At 41.0% G+C, this 24034-nt stretch overlaps 1 protein-coding gene across 1 annotated transcript in view; it reads left to right on the top strand.

Moving 5' to 3' along the window:
• Nucleotides 1–24034, top strand: part of LOC102694473 (thrombospondin type-1 domain-containing protein 4) — a 149417-nt gene that overhangs the window by 32262 nt on the left and 93121 nt on the right. Inside the window, exon 7 of the mRNA XM_015343777.2 lies at nt 4253–4389. Coding sequence (XP_015199263.2) covers nt 4253–4389 — 137 coding nt within the window. The remainder of the gene's footprint in view (nt 1–4252; nt 4390–24034) is intronic.

Raw genomic sequence — 24034 nt, 5'->3', positions numbered from 1 at the left:
ATAAACCTATTACTTGTTCCTTTGCAGCCTACGCATGCTGATGCAGCTCCCCACCTGATTTATAAAAAACTGTTACTCTTAGGTTACTTAATACTTTTGTTTTCTTTGTATTGCTGCCAGCTGTGCTAAGCCTAACACTTAGTGTATCTGCTCATCACTGACTAGGCTGATGCTATTCTGAGGCTGAGCAAAATGTCTTCTCACATGTAAAGTTATAGAAATGATCATCTGAAGGAGACATTTTGCTTAATTTTATTCTAACCGAACCTAAAGCACATTATATGGTCAGAGATTTTCCGAAGGCTTTTGATATCTTTGTTCAAAAGATTAATTCTTAAAAAAAAACAGGCAGTATTCAATCAAGATGTTCATTTGGAGTGAGAACTGGTTAATGAGTGGAAAAGAACCGAATATGGCAGAAGACTCAAGTTGGGGCGATCTAATTAGTGATGTACCACAGTGATCTGTAGTGGGAACACGCCTCTTAATTCACATCATTAATCTAGGTTCTGTATAGTTAGTGAAGTCATGTTTGCTGCTGATATCAAAACAAGATGATTAACAAATATTGTACAATATGCAAAGGACTTTTCACAATTCAGGATGGGCAAAAATCTGAAAGTTGACATTTGAAGTGAACATGTGAAGTGTGGTTCATGCAGGGAGCAAAGTATGAATGCAAGATGGGAGAAGCTTAATGTGTAGATGCGACCTGTGAAAACAAAATGTAACTGTCTACGCTGACACATCATTGCCGTAGTGTTAAAGTTCTACAGTGTGGTGATGAAACCTTACTTAGAATAGTGTGTTCAATTTTGTGCACAACTTTACCATAAATACGCTTATAAAAAACAATTAATCGTTTATATTAATAATTTTTAGTCTTGGATGGCAAAGTCTAAGAGACTGAATCCTAAAAGTCCTTGGCAAAGCAAACTTCAGGACACAATTGGAAATAAAACAATTAATCAAGTGAGATTAGGTGCATTGAAAACAGTGAACGGGACACAGTTTATACACAAGGTCATGGGAGTCTGGAACAAGCTACTCAGCCATGTTCTCAATGCTGATACCCTGGGCTTGTTCAAGAAATAGCTGGGTGAGAGAGTATCTGACTTACTGTACAGATTTAGAATCAATGTAATTGCATGCAAGCACATCTGTCTGTAATACTACAGTATATAATAGATATTCACCGTGATTCGCCATGTGAATCTTAAATGTATGTCTGTAGTACAGGTTATTTACATACATGTACTGTAATAGTGGAAAGATTAAATGATATGTTTAAAACAGCGCGATGGCATGAGTGTATACATACAAGTCTGTGTCTGGATGTGAAGCTATGCTCCCAACTTCAGGCTGGCAGAATAGATTACTGGTTATTAACCCAGGTCACTGAAGGCATGCAGCTCTGTCTATAATACTGTAGATGTTCAGATTACTGAAGAGTCAACAGCAGGTTTCTTCCAATTTGATCATTCTAAAGAAAAAAATAAACTGCAAAAAGCCAAGCATTCATTATGAACTAATGTCAATTTAGCGTTTAGCTAGTTAACTGCTTTTAAAATTAACTATTAAAACCATTAACTATTAAAATATATCCCACAACGAAAACATTAAAAGTCATTTCCACACAAATATATCCCTCACAGAATTAATTAGGAACAAAAATGTTTAATCCGTATTCATGCAAGTTAACTTACTCTAATTTGCTTTTAAATTTAATAACGTAATATTTAGCACTGACTAAATTCTTTAAAAATATGAATTTGCTCCTTACTCTACAGAACCTGACTCTCACTGGACTCCCTTTACCATCAAGCAGATTCATAATAATTTCTGCTTCACATGCAGTGATTATTGCAGACCACTATAACCTCATTCCTGCATGTCAAGTATTGCACAACCATTTAATTGCCAATCTGATTATAAAGATGAATCTATTTACAATGAAGAAGAAATGAAGTAGAGACAATATAGACTTTGTAGCAGCTGTGGGAGAAACATTGAGAGCTCTGTTCAGGGGTAAGGAGGGTAGCGTGTCAGTACAGAGGGAGGCTGGAGACCCCTGCGGTAGACCCACGCATTCTGCTGCTGACTGGAATTATATTGGTCTTAATGCAGTCTAACATCATTACCTGTCACGACAGACACCCGCTGTCTTCAAGAGACGTGCTTCATCTCTCCTGCCTCCTCCACACCCCCCCAGCTGACACCCCGCTACTGTCTTTCTGTTCTCTCGCATACATGAGGTTCTGTTAATCAGGGCCTAAGGTCAGAAATGCAGATAAGCACACAGGCAACAGAGATGTACAGTATTCTGTTTATTTAGAACATTTTCCCACATGTGTGGTTATCATTCAAGATGTTGACTGTACACAAAGCAGTTAAGAAATTCTTCCTACGTTAGCATCAGAAAGGTTATAAACAAGTGGGGCTTAGCAAGCTTCTTTGGTTCTCTGTAGATCTTATTTTTCTGAGTTCGCAATATGGCTGGGCAGATGGGCTTGTTCCAGACTCCAACAACCCTTTGTGAAAAGGACTGCTTCCTTTTCTCACTCTTCGACACACTTCCCTGTAGTTTTTGACTTGAGCCCTCTGATTTGTCTCACAGCTAGTTAAGATAAAATCCATCAATTGGACTACTTCCATTTTAGGAACAAGTAATAGGTTTATTCCATGCTGAAAAAAAGAAGAAAGAGAACGCAACATTTCGGCCGTGGAGCCTTCTTCAGGTGTGACACCTGACACCTGAAGAAGGCTCCACGGCCGAAACGTTGTGTTCTCTTTCTTCTTTTTTTCAGCATGGAATAAACCTATTACTTGTTCCTTTGCAGCCTACGCATGCTGATGCAGCTACCCACCTGAACTACTTCCATTTTAGTCTTTTCTGCTTAATACAGTCTCTGAGGTTAGTGTTACTGGGACACTGTATTATTATTTCTATTGAAAGTTTATTTTTATTGACTGGTTGGGATTTTGATTTGACTTGGCCATCATTCACAGGAATCAGAATTCTAGCGGCCTGCTGCTCTTAGTCCTAAACGTGTACTGTATGTGTGTAGATGCCTGTAGCTTGTTGAATCTAACAGAATCTTAATATCCATTAATTTAAAATTAATAACTAAATTAATATTAATTAATAATAGAATGCCTTTTAAGTAATCTGATATGGCGCTTCAGTGGTCGATAAGTGCTTCTTGTTGTTAGTTGTGCATCTTTGTCACTTTGATGAGTGAATGATACAATAAAACTCTCAACAAGCACTTGATTTTCAGTGAATTTTTCAGTGAATCTTTTGTAATACTGTATATTAACCATTTCTTTATTACAGGGTAAATACACATTCTGTCCTGATAAATAACCTCTTGTCTTTGAGCATCTTTGATTTGAGAATAGTGCAATCCTGCCATCTTGTGGTTGTGGCACCAAATCTGCACGTCATTAGGATGCAGTTCTGCTACCGTTGGTTCCGTCTGTTTCTGATTTCTAGATCTTTGACCTTTGGTTTTCCGATTTGCATGGCTATTTTTAAATTTGACTACCCTTTTCTAATACGGAGAGTTTTGTCATTTAAAATTGTAATTTAGTATCAATTAATATACGGCATTTGTTCCTGAATTCATGCACTCCCAGGTTGGTGTGGTTGAATGGTATAATTGGACCAGGGGTTTTTCTCTCTGTTATCCCCTTAACACACCGAAGAGTTTCATACCATGAAAGCATCAGGTCGTTAGCTTGAGTGTTTGTGGGAGCAGACCGCTACACCTGCAATCGTTCAAGCAGCATCAACCCGTTCATGACTTCCCAGAGAAGAATGGCTAAGAAGTGGGTCAGTTTTTATTGGGGTGTAGATCAATTTATTAAATTTTCAAATAACATCAGTCATTTAAGTAATTGCATATTTACACTGTACAGTAGGTAGGAATTGTTCAGAACCATTAATTCATGAAGAATTGAAAGAGTAAAGTCGACTGCTTCTGTTTTAGTGCTTTATTTGTACCAGACGTCTGGTAACTCAGCGTGGGTGAAGCCCATTGCCCGGGTTCTTTCAAAGGCTGTGTGAGATCCTGAGAGGAGTCGAATCAGCCAGATGGGTCCAATGACCTCAGCTCCGTCTTTCCACATATTACAACAAACTGGTCTGAGGTGAACGATCGTGTTGTGACACTGGCTCCTGTGTGTTCCACTACAGACTGGGAACAGGACCCAGCGAGCTGACCTTCTCCTTTCTCCCGTTGTGATGCAGCGCAGGGGGACCAGCGTTGTGAGCTGAACTGCCGAGCGATCGGCTACCGCTTCTACGTGCGGCAGGCCGAGAGGGTGATCGACGGGACGCCGTGCGACCACAATGACTCCTCTGTGTGTGTGGCCGGCCAGTGCAAGGTAGGGCACCTCACCCTGGAGCTCCAGCAGGAGGGGCTTTTCCTGAAGGCCCTTCAGATCGGCCGCTGTGGTCTTGATGTCTCCCCATCGAGTTGTCCCATCAGGAGGTGGTAAGATGGCAAAGGGTTGAAATTAACTGGAGCGTATCTGTCTGTAGCTCAGTGTGTGTATCATGAAGTGACTTTCATTTTTATTGCACTCATGTCTGGAGTCCACATGTCATTATCCTCAGCTGATTATAGTGGTCTGTATTTTATTATAGTTCTGAAAAATATTTTCCAAAGCTTTTACTGTCACTTGTCAGATGGTTTTAGAAAATGTGGAAAACAGCCTAACTTTAATCCTGGGAAACCATAATTCTTTTCTAACTAACTAACGAAGCTCACTAAATGCTACACTCATGGCACATTCTGCAACTGCTATCTTTTACATTGTGAATGAAATATTGTAGTGGTGCACCTTAATCTTCCATTTTAAAAAGTGCAAAGTCTTTCCCTCTGGTATATTAATTTCACCAGGTCAGTGGAGCTGAATAGATTAATTGGATGATTGATTTTTAAGTGTTTTACACTTGAATTTAAAAGTCTCTCCCTTGCATCCAGCAGGGGTCAGCAGAGCTTTGCAACAAATCAAGTGGAGTGTTTGGGAATCGTGATTGTTGAAGAAATGAAATTACAGTGTTTATGTCCACTATAGAGCCTCATTACTTTCTGGCTGTCTCAGTCAGTGCCACTGTGCCAGCCGATTTAATTTGCATACAGATTGTCAGCAGTCAAAATGACTGTTCAATTCCTGATCTAGTCTTTCAAACGTTTGCAGTTTATTATGAGGTTTTATTCTGATGCTCACAATTTAGTCAATTCTTCTTAAATGTCTTGACCTGATTTTCTACATGATCCATCACCACTGTTGCTATCCAATTTAATCAGCCAGATGTTGATTGAAACAATAAGTCTTTTAAACTCTTATTTGATGAATAAGGGTTAGCAATGCCTGTTTGAGATGATGGAACAATGTTGATTCTAATATAACAGGTATAGTGCAAAAGGCAAACTGTTCTGCGTTTGAGGTGGGAATGAGACAAAATCACATTTTAAACAAATACTTCAAGTGAAGTAACAAGTAATAGGTTTATTCCATGCTGAAAAAATAAGAAAGAAAACACAATGTTTCGGCTGTGGAGCCTTCTTCAGATGTAAGGGTCCTTCTCACACCTGAAAAAGGCTCCACAGCTGAAACGTTGTGTTTTCTTTCTTCTCTTTTCAGCATGGAATAAACCTATTACTTGTTCCTTTGCAGCCTACGCATGTGAAGTGCTGCTTGGGGGTTCATTAGAAGATACACAGTGGAACAGATAGACATGTATATGTTTGTCCTGATAAGGAGAGAAATAATGTTTTGGTGATTACAAGCGAAATGCTGAGATTCTTTTTTCAAGTTCTTTGATGGATGGGCTTTCAGGAGTTAAGAACATTGTTTAAAGAGCTGTGTTTGCTTTGTCCTATTTTCAGACGTCTGCTTGTAGGATTTCCTTGGGAATTACATTAGGTTACATGATATGACTTCATTGCTTCATTTCATTTCTGTGTTCCCTCTTTGTAGGAGGGAACTGCTGGTTCATGACCTCTTCTTCATCCTCTGCAGTATGATCGGCACTGTGTACAATCAGGAGTTCTGAAAGGAATGGTGCTGTTTACAGTGCTTTAACAAGCTCTTAATTCAGAGCCCAAACACTGAATAATTGTATTATTTTTGGAATACTGAGTGGTCATTGTGTATTGTTTAAGATGCATTTTTTTCTTTTTGGGAGTAAGGTTGGAGTGTGGGTCCAACTGTGCAACTTATTTAACGTATTCTATGTTTTGTAAGTATTAATGTTTCAACCTTTGCTTTGGCTTGCTTTTGTCTTTTTCTTTTGTACTTCTAAAATTCATTTTTGTTGGCAAGGTGATTGTTATAATAGCCTTGAACATGATACTGTCCCATTGTAGATTCTTATACCACAGTCCAACAACCACAGAGCTCCGTGCAAGTTATACACACAGACTTAGCAAAATTTTAAGACACCCCCTGAAATGTTAGATGTTTGGTAATAATTCAGATTTAACTTAGTGCTCACATACTCAGTGATAGCTTGCTTACATTGTGTTCATTGTATTCTGTTGCTCTAATTTTTACTACACACTGGAGTTTATAGTAAGTTGGTCCATTGATCAACAGTGGTGGCATCTAATGTGCATTTATTTTCCAGAAAAAATGTATTGCTCGGGCATGTGAACAAGCCCAAGACAAGAGAACTGATAAAGTTAATCGACTGAAGGAAAAGAGCTCAAGAGTGTTTCTCTCTCATGGTTGCTGCACAGGTCCTGAACAGATGAGATACTTGAGAAATGTCCCGGCTGCCCTGAAAAGACCTGCAGAGACCAATTCCCTGCATGCCAAGGCACACCTTAAACAGGCTCACAAGAATAAGTTCACTTTAGAATTTCATCCATAAGAAATCTTCAGAACACAGCTGTTGCCTGTTGGAAGTGAACTTGGAAGAAGAGGATTATAGCACAAACCGTGGAGTTATTATGACTAGAGTTATGCTCAAACTGTTTCTCCCTGTGTTTGTTTAGCACTTTGAGGAGCAGCACCGCTCTGGGTGAGGAGGGCAGCCCATGAAAATAAGTTTTCCCCTCTTTTCACAATTGTGGCAGACAGAGTGTTGAAGATGATGCAGGTGTGATAAGCACCTCCTGGAAATGAGGAGATTTTCAATGATGTGCCCATCAGGCTTTATCCTGATGTGTCTTTTGGTAAAAACCAGTGTTGCAGTCGCCAAGGAACATTTTCTGCCATAGTCTTGATTCCTTTGGAATAATAGGGATTTACTCCAGTCACTGCACTCAGCTGGGCTTCTGTGATTCTACTCTGGGCTCAGTTTGTCCATGATGTGGGTCACTTGAGCCCCTGCAGGGTCAGCCCCCGTGCTTCTCACTGCACAACCTCATAGTATGCTTGATTAAGATTTCTAGTGAAGTCTGTAAGTGTTCCCTCTATAAAGATACAAAGGTTGTGAAAACAGCCTAGTGACTCAAATAAGCAATTTCATTATGAAATTTCATTATTGCATTTGAAAATTGTGGTTTGCAGGTAGGAGCTCCCAGACCAGCAGTCTTGGGCTGAAAGGGAAACCTCACCCCCTGCTGAGGCTCTGACATCCTCCATCATGTAACACAGCAGGTGTTCCCTGGCAGAGGTCGACCAAGCTCGGCCTCTCCTGTTCCTGGGACCTGCCCTGCTCCTAGGCTGCTGTAGTACTGCTTCAGAAATGGGGGAATTTGAAGAAAAGGCTTAAAAGCCAAATGGATTTATATCCTTCACCAGGGATTTGAGTAGGTTAGGGCTTGTCCCACAGTAGCAACATGAGGCTGCTGTAAATTACATAGAAGGACCAAAGAACACAGGCTGCTGGCCATAGAAACATCTGCTATTCATTTCCTGGTCTAACTGCCCATTTCCTGAAGCAATACCGAATCTTCACCTCTCTGCAGCACTGAACATACATTGCTGTACTCTTTATAAGCCTTTGGTACTTCTTATGGAAATCAAAACCTTAACATACATGTGGTCTTACAGCATATTTCAAAAGCTTTTGATTCTTATTATTTGCTTTATAGATGCATTTATCCAGAGCCATCTAACACTCTAGACAAAATTTACATTGAGTAAATACAAGGAACATTTGTGCTGGTAAAATAAATGAAATGACTAAAATGACAGTGAGGCTAACACAAATTGCAAGTGCTGTGCAAATGTGGTGTTGGCAGAGATGCTGGCCCAGAAGGAGTTACAGTACTAATGGGAGAGCACCAAGGGCTGTACTTTCAGTCATGTGGAATATCTGGTCAGGAAGGGGCTGGTTCTGTGAATGTTGTCCATGAAAAGAAGGCAAGAGAATGCCAGAGGAGAAATAAGGGAGAGGAAGGGGTCAGGTGTGACATCAAGGAGGAGCAGAAAAATGAAGTAAAACTTTGCAAGGTCAAGTTTAAGATCAAAACAGTACATCCAGAATGTCATGGCCATGAGGTGGGAGGAGTATCAGTGGACAGAAAAGAGGAAGGTTTGAGCAACATTAGCATAAACTATGTAAAGCTATAAGAAGATATTAGAGGACCCAGAACAGAACCCTGGGGAACACCAGGAATCAGCAGGGTAGGGGGTGATGGTGAGAGAAGTGCCACAAAACACAGTCAGACAAGGTCAGCAACTGTTAAATGGAGAAAAGACTGATCTAGAAGTGTCAGAGATGTTGGAGAGATTGAGGAAGACAAAGGTAGCATGTACTGAGTGATCGAGAGGAGAACACTTTCAGCTGAGTGTGGTGAGGAGGAAGAGACTGGAGAGGGTCAAGAGAGGAGTGCTGCAAGAGGAAAGGAGACAGCTGGCAGCTCATCGCCCACTCCGGGGGTTTGGGCAGGAAGGGAGATGGGCAAAAGAGATCAAGGGCAGAGGTTTTTTACAAAGGTGCAATGCAGGGTTTTTTTTATAAAAAGGGAAAGCAGCCCATGAGTAGGGACTTATAAGGAGGGACGAAATACAGAGAAGGAGCAACGCACTGGATCAGAGCAAAGACAAGAACATCTGTCGTTATAAATACGTACTGAACAGTATGTGTAAAACTGAAATTTAACAAAGCAATATGCAGACATACTAAAGTCTAGGAACAAGTAATAGGTTTATTTCATGCTGAAAACAGAGGGAAAAAAAACAACTTTTTGGCTGTGGAGCCTTCTTCGGGTGTGAGAAAGACAGGGCAGACAACAAAGATTAAATGCAAGAGATACAGTAAATGACGTTGCTGGAGGTACAGGACGTTGTCTGGGTGATCCAGATTCTGGGTGACACTGATCTCTCAGTCTGCATTCTCAAAGAAGGGTTTCTTAACTCCCACAGCAGAAAGATATCAGAAACAACAAAAAATCCTGAAACTAGGTTCACACCTTCCCCCTTCTCTCAATGACAGACTTATTTTCATGTCATCTACTCTATTCACATGCAGGTTTTGATTCACCCCTCTCCACTTCACACTTCCTGAGTGGCCTCTCTACCTCTCTGCCCCTCCTGCCTCCTCCCCTCTCTCAGCTTTTTTTCTCCTGTGCTATTTAATCTTTGCCATCTACCCTGTCTTTCTCACACCTGAAGAAGGCTCCACAGCTGAAACATTGTGTTTTCTTTCTCCTCTTTTCAGCATGGAATAAACCTATTACTTGTTCCTTTGGAGCCTGCGCATGCTGACACAGCTCCCCACCTGAACTGCTTCATCCTATAGCCTAGCCTGGTGAAATAGCCACAAGGTTGAGTACAGTTTCTAATGTCTCTCGACAAGCAAACCACACATGATCAAAATAATTTCTAGAAAGGAAAAGAATGCTTTCAAACCAATCAGAAAAGCAGTTGTGTTATTTGGCCATTGGGGTGGTTCGGCTCAACTGCCCCTTCACCCCCTCCATGTCCTGACGGCGGTTTGCAGTGCCTTCCGGCCAGTGGACTGCTGCCTGCATGTGCATGTGCACAGATCCCCACAGCGTTGCCATAGAAATGGCCCAATTTAAAACAGTTAAAACCTCAGTGCTTTTCAAGAGGAACATGAGGAACTACCCAGCTATCTCATGTGTAATTACACAGTGTGTGACTGGATGGCCCAGTCCCTCCGGTTTCATTTTTTTTATAAAGTCTTAACCACAAAAATAAATGCTTGCTTATTCTGTCGATACAAGTCATTTCCCCACAGAATTATCCTAAACTGAAACAGTGTCATCTGCCCAATAGCACGTCTCCATATTGTCACACTTCGCTGCAAAGAGCAGCTCTACACCCAGTCTCCAGAGCACTTTCCTTAGGGAGCAGTTTCTTTTCTTTGAGTTTCAGAGTTATGTTTTCTGTTAAAAAGTGTGTCATAAACCATCTCTTTTTCCCTGAAGTGTTTCTGTGCCCAAGTGCCTCACAGGCTTCGAGGTTTATGGTTCTTATCTGAGGCTTCACTTTGCCCTACGAGTGGGAAAGTTGCTCCCAGCTTGAGGGACAGGGCTGCATCACCAGCAGACGCTTCCACCAGCTAAACAACTTTGTATTACATGAACGATGAGTTTGATGATAATCGTCCCACCTTTTCTTATGCATGTCACAGTGTATTTTCATTTTATTACACTTATTTTTTTACGAACCATGCAATTGCTTGAGAAAATAAAAAGTGTACTCCTAAATTAACCCTAACAAATAAATACTGGTATTTGATCAGTTTAATGTTATATGGGTCCTTATAACTATTACTTATAATTGTTCCAGATTCCCTTAAGGGAATGTGAAACAGATAAAGGCTTTGCATGATGTATAAACCTGTTTGTTCATGGCCCTAGCAGCTACTGTGTCTTTCCTCATTCTGGCAGTCTTGCAAGCAATCCGTCAGAATAGTCCCTCTCAATACCTCAGAGTCTATAGAAGTGCCGAGGATCTGTTCTGTAATTACTGGAATCCCAATTCATTATCTGCAGGTCTCTCAGGAGTCCAGTCACTAATGCACATGAATCACTATGTCCTTTAAGCCTTTGGATAGTAGACTGGCCTCCAGAAAACAAACTGTACAGCGTTTGGCACCTTTGCCAAATATTTTACAGCCCAGCTCTTCCCAGGAGCAACTTGTGTACCATCATGTTTTTTATTAGATCTCCACCCATTTTAGAATTGACAGCTGTTTTTGGGGCTGGGCGTCCGGCAAGGACTCCTGTATCTCGTAGGGAGAATTACGGCTCACAGACATGCTGCTTCAACACACCCTTCTGTTAGACCCGTATATCCTTTGGTTATGTATTTTATAGCCAAATTGTAGCACCACAAATTCATGAATTTTTTTTATTTTATTTTCCGTTACTTGACACCATAACATTACGGGTTTGTGTGATCAAAGAAAATGAGTTCCCTCCCTGCCCCTTAACCCGACAGGTCTGTGGTGTTGCCTCTCACTTCAGAGAAGGGATGTCTGAATATTCACAGCCATGCCCTTTGTTCAGCTGTTTGTATTGTGTGCCAAATAAAATAAATTGAGCCAGATAACTCAGGGAGGCTGAACCTCAAAAAGTCAAAGTAGGTTAAAGGGAAAAAAAAACTTCTACACCAATTACATTTCCATGACAGACAAATCCAATACTGTAGCTCAAGGCCCCACCCTGAAATTTCCTTCTTGCCTTTATTTTGGTTCTTTTCAGACGTTTCAGAAGAAGCTGTGAAATGTTCATGAAATATCTGGTTTAATTTTGTGCCTGGCGAGACTGTGGTGTGTAACAACCCTGAGTTTCTGTGTAGCTGGTGTCACTGTAGTGGGTGTTTTAATGGCAATCATTTCATATTGAGGCAAAGGTCATGTGAAGGTCAGAGCCACACGGATCAGCTTTAAGTCCCACGATCTTGACAACACAGAACTCCCACGGTCCAAACTCAAAAAGCAGCTCCCTGACCCTCAGGCTGAAAACCGCACCACCCAAAGGCAAAACTAGAAATAAATCCACACATGGTTAAAACCAGCATTACTGCAGATTGCAGAAGTTAAATTATTAAAATTAGTACATTTCAGATGCTGGATGATAATGTGGAGACATGAGGTTTTTTCTTGCTGATTGAAAATACCTTAAATGAGGCTAGCTGGTCGATGTAGCGTTAATAAGAGGAAACTTTAATTACCATTCGTGGCAAGAAATAATAAGGTAATTATTTTTTTTTTATCAAAAATGCCAGGAGGTGCCTGAACACACTCACAGAGCTGCAGCCTGCTTCCAGAAGTCTGTATCTGGGAAGCAGGTGGCAGGTCCTTACCTGTGTCACCCAGAAGGGAGAGAGTGGCAGACCTAGAGAGCTAACAGAGCTGAAGAGCAACCAGGCCAGTTCCAGACTGTGCAATGGATGTGAGGGGACTGGGGTCTGGACAGTTTTTTCCAGACTCCCTCGACCCATGGTTTCAGAGAGTGTCAGAGAGTGCCTCCAGTTCTCAGTTCTGAATGTACGTTCCCCTTAGTTTCCATTGGACTCCTCTGGATCATGTTTCAGTGCTCATTCTGAAGTCCCTAGGGCTGATTTGGTGAATGCCTTTGATGATTTGCAATGCTTCATGCTCCTTCATAGTCCTCCACATGCATGATTTCTTGGGCTGAAGTGGTTATGGTTTTTTAGATGGATTATAAATTACTATATGAGCAATTGAACCTTTCAGCCTGTCCCCTGGCTTTATTTTCCTTCTTTGTCAGGATATCAGAGACATTAGTGGCTGACAATCTGTATATATAATGTGTATAAATAGTATCACTGGGGCATGGGAAGAACACAACTGGAGTAGAGGTCCCTAGACAAGTATTCAATAAGGCTGTTGTTATTCTGTATTCAGGTATGGCAGATGTGTCACTGAAAGTGAAGGCATCTCCTGTTTGGAGCAGTAGAAATAGGGCACAGAGAGGGAAGTCTCCTTAATGAAAAAGTAGACTTCATCTTCCGTTCTTTTCAGCTGTCTCTACTCCCAGTTGCAAATCACATGTGTGTTACAAGTGATTACATTAGCACAAATATTTTAGCCCCAGTGAACAAGAAACATCCTGGTATAAAGTTGTGTTAATGCTACTGGACTTCTGGAACTATTCCTCTTATTCGCTCAATATTTGAGGATGTATTGCGATAGAGCCAGAATATTTTTTAGTGGAAATGTTCCCAGGACATGCAACGGTAGGAGTGGAGAAAAGTTCCAGACAGCATTAAACAAAACAATCAGCAGCACCACATTTCTGCCTTCTCTTCCCAGAATAATTCATTCTGGCACTTGAAGTCACAGAAGGAGCATGAGTAAGAAACCCATTTCCATGTTTAATTTGTAACTAAAGATAAAGTTTAGCTTTTGATTTTATTTGAAGGTTTTTGTTTATTGTACCATTTTGGAACGGGTGTAATGAAACGCCTGTTTGCTGGTGTGTCTCTAGTGCAAGGTCTGAGCATCTTCAGATTAGACAAGCTTAGACTCTTCCCTTAAAGTGTAATAATCCTTCAACAGAATAAGAGGCCCTGGGACAAATGTGCTTGTGCTTCCTGTAAACCTGAAGAATGTGTTTCTCTCCAGGGTGGCACCAGCAGGCTGCCTGGTGACGGTTTTGTGTGTGCGCCTGCCAGCTCTGCCGAGCTGGAATCAAAGCTGGATTGTGAAATACAGTACTAGTGAATTCTGGGATGGTGGTTTTCCCAGAATATTGTGTGTTTTGTGTTCATGTTCTTGTTCTTTGTTAAATTGGTAATTACTTGCAGCATTTTGCTAATTGGTGTAGAAAGCTGTGCAGTGGTGGGTGTGACCACACATTCAGTCAGGGGTTTGGAAGGAATGCTGGTTTCTCTCAATATCTGTCTGGAATGAGTTTATGAATATTTTTCTAAAAAGCCAAGACTTTATGTTAATCCATTAATAAAGTTTTTAAATCTCTATTTTTCTTACAAGCAAACAATTTACATTTCTTCATCTTTAGATCTACATGTTAAACTCATTTGTGGTATTTGTTTTGGATGAAGTTTCTTTTTTGGGTAAATGTTTGTGTTATTTCCTGATGTGGATGAAATTTAGATAATATCCAGGACATGTGGGCTCATTTGTTTCAGAGTAACCAAAAAAGGTATCTTCGTTGCACAGAGGAGAGAACTGGCCATTTCAATGAATAGGTAAGCCTTCATGTACCTGACCGACACGCTGCTTCCAGGGCTGAGCTGACTGTCTGTGAAGTGAAGTTTTAAAAAGTTGTTTTCCATATGAAAGTTGTTGCCATGTGCAGCTCTTCTCCTGGTCTGGCTGTGAATCCAAGAGATGTGCTGAGGCAAGATGTGCACACATGCCTGGCCCGTGACGATGTGTGGCCTGACCCACTGCTCAGCCCACAGCCTCTCCAGGACTTCCCAGTGGACATATCCTCTCGCTTCCTGTATGAGGGAAGGTCAGGGAGATGTGGTACAGTAAGACGGGGGAAGGGGACATCAGTGAAGTGAGGGAGAGGTGAGGGATAGTGCCGGTAGGGCTGTATAATGTCTTCCTCCAAACTGCTTTATTTTGAAGTTTGGTTAATGAAGGCATTGAAATGTACTATGAAAATAGCTTCTGGATTTTTTCTATATAATGCAATATTTTCTGTGTAAAGGTCCTGTATAATTGATGCTAAAAGTTGGCACTGTAGCAGCAGCATACAGTAGTGTTGTGACACTGTCAACTTAAGAATTTGAGGTGTCTACGGGGGTCAACCGAATTAGCTTAAAATTTTGAACCTCAGTCAGATCGCCTTGATGTCTGAAAAGATAAAGGCCCTTTCGCTTGCCCTCATAAATCCTTCCTAAGCCTGGGATGAGTCCCATTGTTCTTCCGAACCTCCTCCAGTGCTGCTTTGTCTTTTACATTGCGGAGACCAGAACAGTCTGCAGTATTCCAGATGTAGGATCAGTGCAGTTCCAGCATAGCTCCTCTTGTCTCGTATTGTACTTTCTGAGCTACATTTCTAAAGATTCTCTTTCCCTTAATTTGTCCCTGTGGGACTCGACGTTCTACAATAACCTGCTCAGATCCTGCCTTTCATATCTCTCTCTGTGATCCATACAGAAGCATTGGGCAAAGTTGTGACATCTCCGTTATGCTGTGACACTTCAGTGCAGCAGTTTTATCTATGTGTCTATAATTGACTTACTATAAATACAGTTCCCCTATAGTAGGCACGCATTTCGATGCACTTTATCTCCTCCCCACCTGTCAATTGTTAATGAAATACAGCAAAAGAAACATTCTTCATTCTTGCTCTGCTAGCACTTAGTGTTCACATTAAGCTGATTCTTGTCATTTCCTTCTGCCTTTTCCAGGGCAGATTAGCGTCCAGGCTGTCCCCATTCATTACGAGGAGCTGTTTCACTTGCCTGTAGAGGTATTCGCTCACTGCAGGGACGTCACCGTTAATTTTGTTTTTCTGATGTTTGGAATATAATTATGTTAAAGGTGCCCTTATTACTTAAACCTTACTGGCATATAATGCTGGTCTAGACTACCTAAAATGTATTTAATGGCTGTGCATCTGTCCTGTTCACTGAACATAAATCCTTTGATTTCCAAACTCTTTTAAAGAGAAATGTGATCTAGAAACCACCGGCCTTTCCATTTCTTCAGGGCTATTTTGCTGGTCCGTTTCATGTCATGTTGACCCCCAATTTCAAACTAGTACTGGCCATTGGTACAGCTAAGAATATAAGGAATTTCTTTTAAAAAAGCACCAAGATTCTAAAAGTACTCCAGCTTGCAGACAGGGCAGTAAGATGTGAGAAGTGACTCCTGGAGGTGGCAGAAGGACAGAGCCTGCCCGTTCTGACCTGCCAGGGGTCCTTACACGAAGCACAATGGCTAATGATGGCATTCGTGCTCTTTCTTTCCCACAGCACCTTCTGAACTTGGCACCAGGCCCTGGGCCTTTTCCTATTAGCTGAGCTCTGTGCCTTATTAGTCCTTCTTAATTTGTTGCCATCATGACTTCAGGAACTGAACTGCTGGTCAGGCTCGTCTCTGAGTGGCTCTCTGTTTTCCTGTGCTCATTAAATGTTAGGCATGAAAAGTCAGGTGCAATGTCAGTATTGTGGGCAAAACTGCAAGATTCTGAAATCCATTGTCCCATGTTGAACACTACATGCAGTTAATCATCATAAAATATTTGAAGTTTTATGGCTATTAAAGGAGAGCACAATTGTAGACACAAGTTGATTAATCTTTGGAAATAAAAGAAAAAACAATTGTTGCAAATGAAGGGTTGTAACATTATGAAATAACGTGAATGTTGATTATGTGAATTCATAATAACTTGTGTATTTCCATGTTAATTTCTGTTTCTTTTATTTAGACTCTAAATATCCATCAAACCATAAGGTCTGAATTGTTTGCAGATGTTTTGGATAGGGCTCTGTGGCTTGTTTAAACCCAAAACATTGTCCTTTTTTGTAAAGAATTCTCTTAACCTTTGAACTAAAACTATAGACACGAGATTAAGAATAGCAATAACAAATTTCATTTAAAATGACATTACATGGCAAACGATAAAAATGTATGTAGACATGGCTGTAATTTAAAATGATTACATACAGGTAATATGTTAATGCCACAGACCTTGTCGTCGCTGTAAAATTAAACAATACAATCAAGGACCTAAAAATGTCCAGTGTCTCAGCAATTGTAATGAATCAAAATAATCTTCCTTATATTTGGTCTAGCTAAGTGCAGTTAGAAATTCCTCCTGGCCGTAGTGGAGAGAATGTATTGTAAGGGACTGTACATACAGTAGCTCATACACATCACACTAAAGTGGCCGAGTTAAAATACCTGCTGACTAAAAACGGGTTTTGGCATGGCAACAAATCGATAGTCTCATCCACGTGCTTCTGGAAAGAAACCGGGGTATTGGCTCCAACGGCAAGGCCTTCCGTGATGACTCCACTTGTGCCTTCTGCTTCACGATTGTTTGTGAAAAAGTCCACTGGAGTAGTCAGTGCCTCTGAGGATGTCAAATACTTGTATCATTTCATTTAAAGTGAGATAATCTGTTGAAAAGAAATGTCACCCTTTATAACTGTACTGTATGTTAAACTGTTTTTAAATGGAAATTGGAGATCATTTTCTGTTAAAAGGATGTTCTGACCAGTAGGCATCTTTAAAAAAATCTGCATTTTGAGTATTCTAATTTTATTGTAAAATCTTTAAAATAAATAAAGAATTAAATGGTTTCAATGGTAAACTTAAAATATTGAAGACTAGAGGTACGAAGACTTTGGAAGGTGTAGTGATTATACAGATATTGTAAACAGGACTTAATACATATCTGCTGAGAGTAACTGAAGTATTGTGTCGCTGGTTGAGTCACTGTCCAAGTGAGGACACGCGTGTCTGCTGAGAGTAACTGAAGTATTGTGTCGCTGGTTGAGTCACTGTCCAAGTGAGGACACGGGTGTCTGCTGAGAGTAACTGAAGTATTGTGTCGCTGGTTGAGTCACTGTCCAAGTGAGGACACGCGTGTCTTCTGAGAGTAACTGAAGTATTGTGTCGCTGGTTGAGTCACTGTCCAAGTGAGGACACGCGTGTCTGCTGAGAGTAACTGAAGTATTGTGTCGCTGGTTGAGTCACTGTCCAAGTGAGGACACGCGTGTCTGCTGAGAGTAACGGAAGTATTGTGTCGCTGGTTGAGTCACTGTCCAAGTGAGGACACGCGTGTCTGTTGAGAGTAACTGAAGTATTGTGTCGCTGGTTGAGTCACTGTCCAAGTGAGGACACGCGTGTCTGCTGAGAGTAACGGAAGTATTGTGTCACTGGTTGAGTCACTGTCCAAGTGAGGACACGTGTGTCTGTTGAGAGTAACTGAAGTATTGTGTCGCTGGTTGAGTCACTGTCCAAGTGAGGACACGCGTGTCTGCTGAGAGTAACTGAAGTATTGTGTCGCTGGTTGAGTCACTGTCCAAGTGAGGACACGCGTGTCTGCTGAGAGTAACTGAAGTATTGTGTCACTGGTTGAGTCACTGTCCAAGTGAGGACACGCGTGTCTGCTGAGAGTAACTGAAGTATTGTGTCGCTGGTCGAGTCACTGTCCAAGTGAGGACACGCGTCCAAGGTAGCAACAGCCCTTCTTTCTTTTTGAACAGCTGCTTTATTACTACAGTATGTCAGTAGTGTAACTCGGAGCTTAGTGAGGTCAAGATTAGGTCTAACATTTATATCAGTTATGTATCATACCACTTCTTTTGGTTATAACGAATTGCACATACAGGTATGTCTTTTATATACCGTAGATGGTCTTACTTGCCTCACAGACTTGTTATGATCATGGGGCCATTCATGTCACAGTGTCTTTGCCTCTTACATTCTTATAGACCTACAGACCTACAAATAAGTAGGGTCTTTTTTCCATCTGAGAAAAAGGACACTGTGATATTTTTTCTGTGTATTCTATGCTTTATACTTAAAGTATGAAATGCATGAAAAGCCTTTTCTTGATCATGAACAATTAGAGATTAATCCCATTCTGAAAGGCGAAAAGAAGAAATCTCCACACTCCGATACACAATTAGAGAAAGTTCCGCCTCTCTTTAAATTGAGCTTTCTAATTACCCCTTAATTGTACTAAGTAAACTAGGGGTTCATTTGTTTCACATACACTAATTCTTTTCCTACTGTACTTCATACACCATTTCATCTAAAAAATCATTGAACAGGTAAATATAAACCTTTTGGTTATTAATGTGAAGACCAGTTTCAATGAAACTAGGGTATTATGGAGGCAAGGAGTTGTAAATCCCATAACTATTCACAAGAGCTCACAAACCTTTTCTCAGCCCTGTACCTTTACTAATCTAGCCAGCTAGCCAGTGACTAAAAGAAGACGCCTGTTCCTTATCTTGGGTGCCACAGGCTAGACAGCCTGTGCTGGTTGGCAGGTGTGCCTGTCTGTCCCAGTTTCCCAGGCCAAGCTGTGGTCACTGAGCCTGTACCTTGTCAGGGCCTGTTTCTCTTTCACGTCTCTCAGCCAGTGGGTATTGTCATTTTAGGACCTGGTAGGATTCTAGCTTGTGTTTTGTTTAGTTGCTCCAATACGTGAGGTGGTGCTTGACTGGTGGTGCAAGAGGTTGACTCTGGTTTGAGCTACAGGACCAGCTCTCCTCTGCGCTTCACTCTGGGCTCAGCAGGGCCTTGTAGCAGTAGGAGTTCTGGTCTCTGCTCTTCAGTTGCAGCCAATATTACTTAGCAGCTTCAGGAGCAACGAGGGGCTCACTGTTCTGTGCGATTGCAGGGCTGCTTTGGAGACGTTTTCATAATATGTATTCCTGGAGTCTCACACAATGTGCTGGTTTGTTCGGGTTCAGGGGAAGTCCACAAGAGGAAGCCATTTGGCCCGTCAAGTGAATCCAGGAAAATCTAGTGCTGGTGGTTCAGTTTCACTTCTGTGCTTGTGTTAATTTATGACACAGCCTATATTATTTAAAACATGAAAGCAACTCTTATTATGTTGGACGTACAGTATTGGGTCTGGGAAAGGTACAGCACACAGGACAGCAATGGGAAGTTTTATGTTTGTTATCAACATCAGAGGTTGTTCTGTAAATCTTTAAGTCAATTTTGCGTTTCTTTTTTCCCCCCAGCTGTGCTTTACTGGCAGACGTAAGAGAATTTGTCCAATTAAACAACACGGCACGATTGATTAAAATGAATGATGGCAGGCATACATCCAGGAGCACAGCCCCCTAGCCCCAATCCCACCCCACCCCTCTGCCTGAAAAACATGCTGGCCTTTCTGTAACCCAGCAGCTCTGTCTAATTCTCACAGCAACATCCAGCTCTTGACTGAGTGAAAATAGGACAGGAGCCGTACAAGTCCACCGACTGTACAAGGCCTGCAAACTCTGCGCAAGACGCGCTCTGCACTGCGCTGCGCGAGTGGGGCCCGGCAGCTGCTCTCTCTCTGATGTCTGATGTTCAAATCGCAACAAGCCCGTGAGGCCTGCGGCTGCCTGTTGGGCTGCTTTGTCAGGAGCCCCAGACTCCACTCAGATGCCATGAATTCCTGGGAGCGCACCTTGTGGGAATTCGCAAGGAAAAAGCGCACGTTGTGGGAATTGGCAGAAGTTTGTGGCTGTGTAAGAGGATGGCGTTTAAAACATTGAAGTGTCTTCCCTACCTTTTAACTGTTAACTCCCCTACCTGTTCATGCTGTCCATCTTGTAGAGGATGCTCCTCTGAAAGGTGCTATATAACATTGCCTGCCTGCTTGGTTGATTGACTTGATTTGTCTCCCGCTGACCTCATGGCACTTCTGCAGGCCCCTGGCAGGTCCCAGGGGTCTCTGCTGCCAGCAGAAGGCCAGCCAATCCCAGCAGAACCTGACCAATTGTGCCTTATTGCTTGAGGAATCATGGTTGCAGTTGGCTAGAGACCTGATCCAGGTTCAGATCAGCGATGGCTGGTCCATCGGGCTCAATCGGCTCGTTTCCTTGTTTCTGGTTGAACGACTCTAGAGCACTGCAATTGTGCAATTATTTTTTAACAAGTTCACCCCTGAGATACCTGACTGTCTCAATTTCATTTAAGAGGGAGTGTATTGTCAAAGCCTTTTACGTTACCAGCAAACTTATCTTGCTAGCCTTCTTTAGATGTATACAAAATGGGGTGAGAAATATATTTTTACCTGGTCTGTTTGATAACCAAAAACAGAACAATAGTCCTTTGTACTTCTACCCAAACATTTGACATATCAGATAAATCTAGAACATTATCATTGCTCATATTACATTTAGGAATCAGGCCTTTGGATGTTATTGTGAGACTAGACATTTCATGTACAAACGAATTGTTTGTTTGGTGAGGTTAGGAATGGTCAGTGGTGGCATTTTATGGTTCACACTCATGTGAACAGTTCAGCCAGAGGTTCTGTAGAAAGGAAAAGAGAGACTTATGAAGGAGAAATATTTGGATGTGGTTACAGATTTCAGCTACAGACATAGAGCTCCTTTTATGAAAGTTACTTAATAATATGACTGGGCTGTAAGATCTCTTTTATTCAGAGGAAGTGTGTTCCAGAAGGGTGTGTGTATTTTTAAAGGCTGATCTCTGACCGACTCATTTTACTTGAGAAGTGTGGATTTGGGAAGGTGAAATTGAGCTATGAGAGTTCCTGTGTTGTTTATGCAAGTCATGTACAGTGGCATCTACTCAGTTTCTTAACTTGTAACAGCACTTCATCTATTGTTTAGAACATTTTTTATACATACCTTATCTTTTTCTATTGGATTAACATTACTTTTGAACATTATTTGGAATGTTTTGCATGCATCTTGTTCACAGTACAAAGGAACAGCAGTATTTCTTTTTTTATTATTTTAACCCATCTCTAATTTTGATTTTCTCTGCATGCTATAGTCCCTTTATACTATGAATATAACCCAATTTCTGGGAAAGATAAAAACTTCAAAACAACAATCCCGTCATAGTTGAATTGGTGATAAAAATGCATTTCCTTAATAGAATTTGAATTGTTTTTATAATAAATGATATACTATAAACAGTAAGCTTATCATAAACTGTAAGGAAAGTAAATTGTATTGTCACAGTAGAGATTATTAAATCAGCTCATACAGGGGAAGCATTCAGAACATGTAATTTGTGGTCATTTTAATCTTACTACTGTAGCCTAAAAGAGTAAATTCTAATAGCTTAGTCCACAGCTTACGGAATCATACATTTGAAGGACTGAAGGCAAAAGATATTCAAAACATTACAAGTTACAATGCAAAATGTGAGCTGTACACAAGCAAAATGTTTAAACAGTCCATAAAGAATAGACTGCTGAAAACAACCAAAATAATGAATCATCCATAAGAGTACAAGAAGGCCTCCTCACACAGTGAGTTTATTCTTACCTACAGTATTTGCTTACCTACTGTACTTGTTCCTGATCCAAGGATCTTATCATTCGTGTAAACAAGTACATTCTATCCAAGTGGTTTCATCTTAGGTTATCTTAGCTCTTCAGATGTCTCTGAGTTAGACCACTAGATTATGGACATCCTTTCTGTCCTTTAGGACATTGCTTACAAGAGACACTTGTCAGTCTTATGGTGGAGAAAAAGCCCACCTGAGTCGTGGAGAAATCTGTTCCCTACAGTACCCTGCTTGCTTTGCTTGAATCTGCCACTGTTGTTTATTTGTGCTGGAAAAGTACCCATCAAATGGTAGACGACAAAACAACATGGCAAAACAAGACTGAATTTTGTGAATTCAACATCTTTAAATGATGTTTGATTCAGCACATAGAACAGGACTTCTGACTGATGTGAGTGATCAACACTCTTATTTATAGTTTAAAATGTTCAAATAAAATTAAACTGCACACATTTTAGATCAGATTATAGCTAAAGCAAGTAATGCATTCTTTGGAACTGTGCAGTGCATGAGACGTTGTGTACACTGAGTGTGTCCCTTCCAGCTCGCACTGATCCTTAGAGCGCATAGTTCCCTGCAGCTCTTAGCACAGCGGCCCATTTATTGAACTCACGAGCCATAATGGTTTCCACAGCTTTCTGAACCCTCCACCAACTGATGCATCTGTTTTAAGCATTCCCTGCCTTGGTGCAGACAGACTTGTTAAAAACGGGGATGAGTGTTTTGAAATATGGCTGGCATGGGCTTTTGAGAGGAGTGCTGTCATTCTCTTGCACTGTGGTCACAGATCGAAGCTACAAGCCCCCTGGTCATTTCCCGTCTGTCTACTGGGAAGAGCACTTTTGTTGTTGAGGACTCATTAACCATAAAACAGGCACATGGCTATAAATAAGTTATTAGGCAACAAAAGATACATGCAGGGGGTGAAATACGGCTTTTACCCCTTTCCAGTGGTGAAAGAAGGGATTGTTTTTTCTTAGCAAACTCCACTATCATGAGACTACTACTCTAGAATTAGATCTCAGGATGCACAGGGATTTTTACCACACAGCCCATAAACCATACCGCCTGAAGCAGGGGAGTGCTTAACCTGAGGAGCAGGGGCATGTTAACTCCTTCACGCTGTGAGAAGTGATGTTAAGAGTCTCTGTTTAAAGCCGAGAGAACAGCACATGGTTCTTTCCCACCTTTGCTGTCCCCTGTGATGTACATTCCATGGTGTGATGTTTTGTTTGCAGTATAATTCAGATTGCTATTAAATTTCCGGTTTAAGTGCCACTTCTCAGCAGAGTCCTGCTTACTAGGTATTCTAACATTAGTCTCTACTTTAATGGCTCTTTGAACAAATGCTGCTGGAAGTAAAAGCTTTTAAGAGAGATGTTTGAAATGGGCAGCTGCTTGCCGGTTTCAAATTCTGAACAAATATCTTCTGAGCATAATAAATTGGAAACTTGTGTGCAGTTAGAAAGTTGTGCAATGAATTCACTGAACAGTACACTACTATGTGATTTCCTGTAATCTATTTTCTGTCTGCAGATGAATGCAAACATTAGTAGCCTGTTTCACATACCTTTCATGAAGTGCAGCTAAAAAATGATTCTACAAAGGAAATGCAGCTGTATGTGTATTTAATAAAATGTGACAGAAATGTATGAAAAGGTGTAGTGAATACCAAAAGCATAGATTAAAAATGTTAAATATATTTAATTCTACAATGTTTTTTTTTTAGTCAATTCATAGTTCCATAAAGCTTCTGATGGTTTACAGTATTACAGGAGTTTGAGTATCAGGGGCAGAGAGTGAATTGTCTGAGGAAGATGATCAGCCTCAGCCCCTAGAGCTCTACATACAGTATAAGAAATATGACGCCCTGTTTCGACTGCAGAGTTTTTCACGTCATGGCTGTTGAGATGGTTGTTACTCCAGGAAGTAGATGTAATAATGAAATAATTGTATGTATAATGTATGGTGAGAAAAAGAGTTGAGGGGCTAAAAAACTCCAAAAGGCAGCAGTTGGGATTCGGACGAAAACTCTGGCATCGTCAACAATACAGGCATCATCCAGATACAGAATAATGCCTCTACCATTTGGGGTGAACTCATGCATCTGGAGTCTGTGGCAAAGCTCCAAGGCAACATGAAAAG

This window comes from Lepisosteus oculatus, chromosome 5 (genome assembly GCF_040954835.1).
Source record: "Lepisosteus oculatus isolate fLepOcu1 chromosome 5, fLepOcu1.hap2, whole genome shotgun sequence".
NCBI classification, from domain to species: domain Eukaryota; kingdom Metazoa; phylum Chordata; class Actinopteri; order Semionotiformes; family Lepisosteidae; genus Lepisosteus; species Lepisosteus oculatus.
This window is presented reverse-complemented; position numbering and strand designations above follow the sequence as displayed.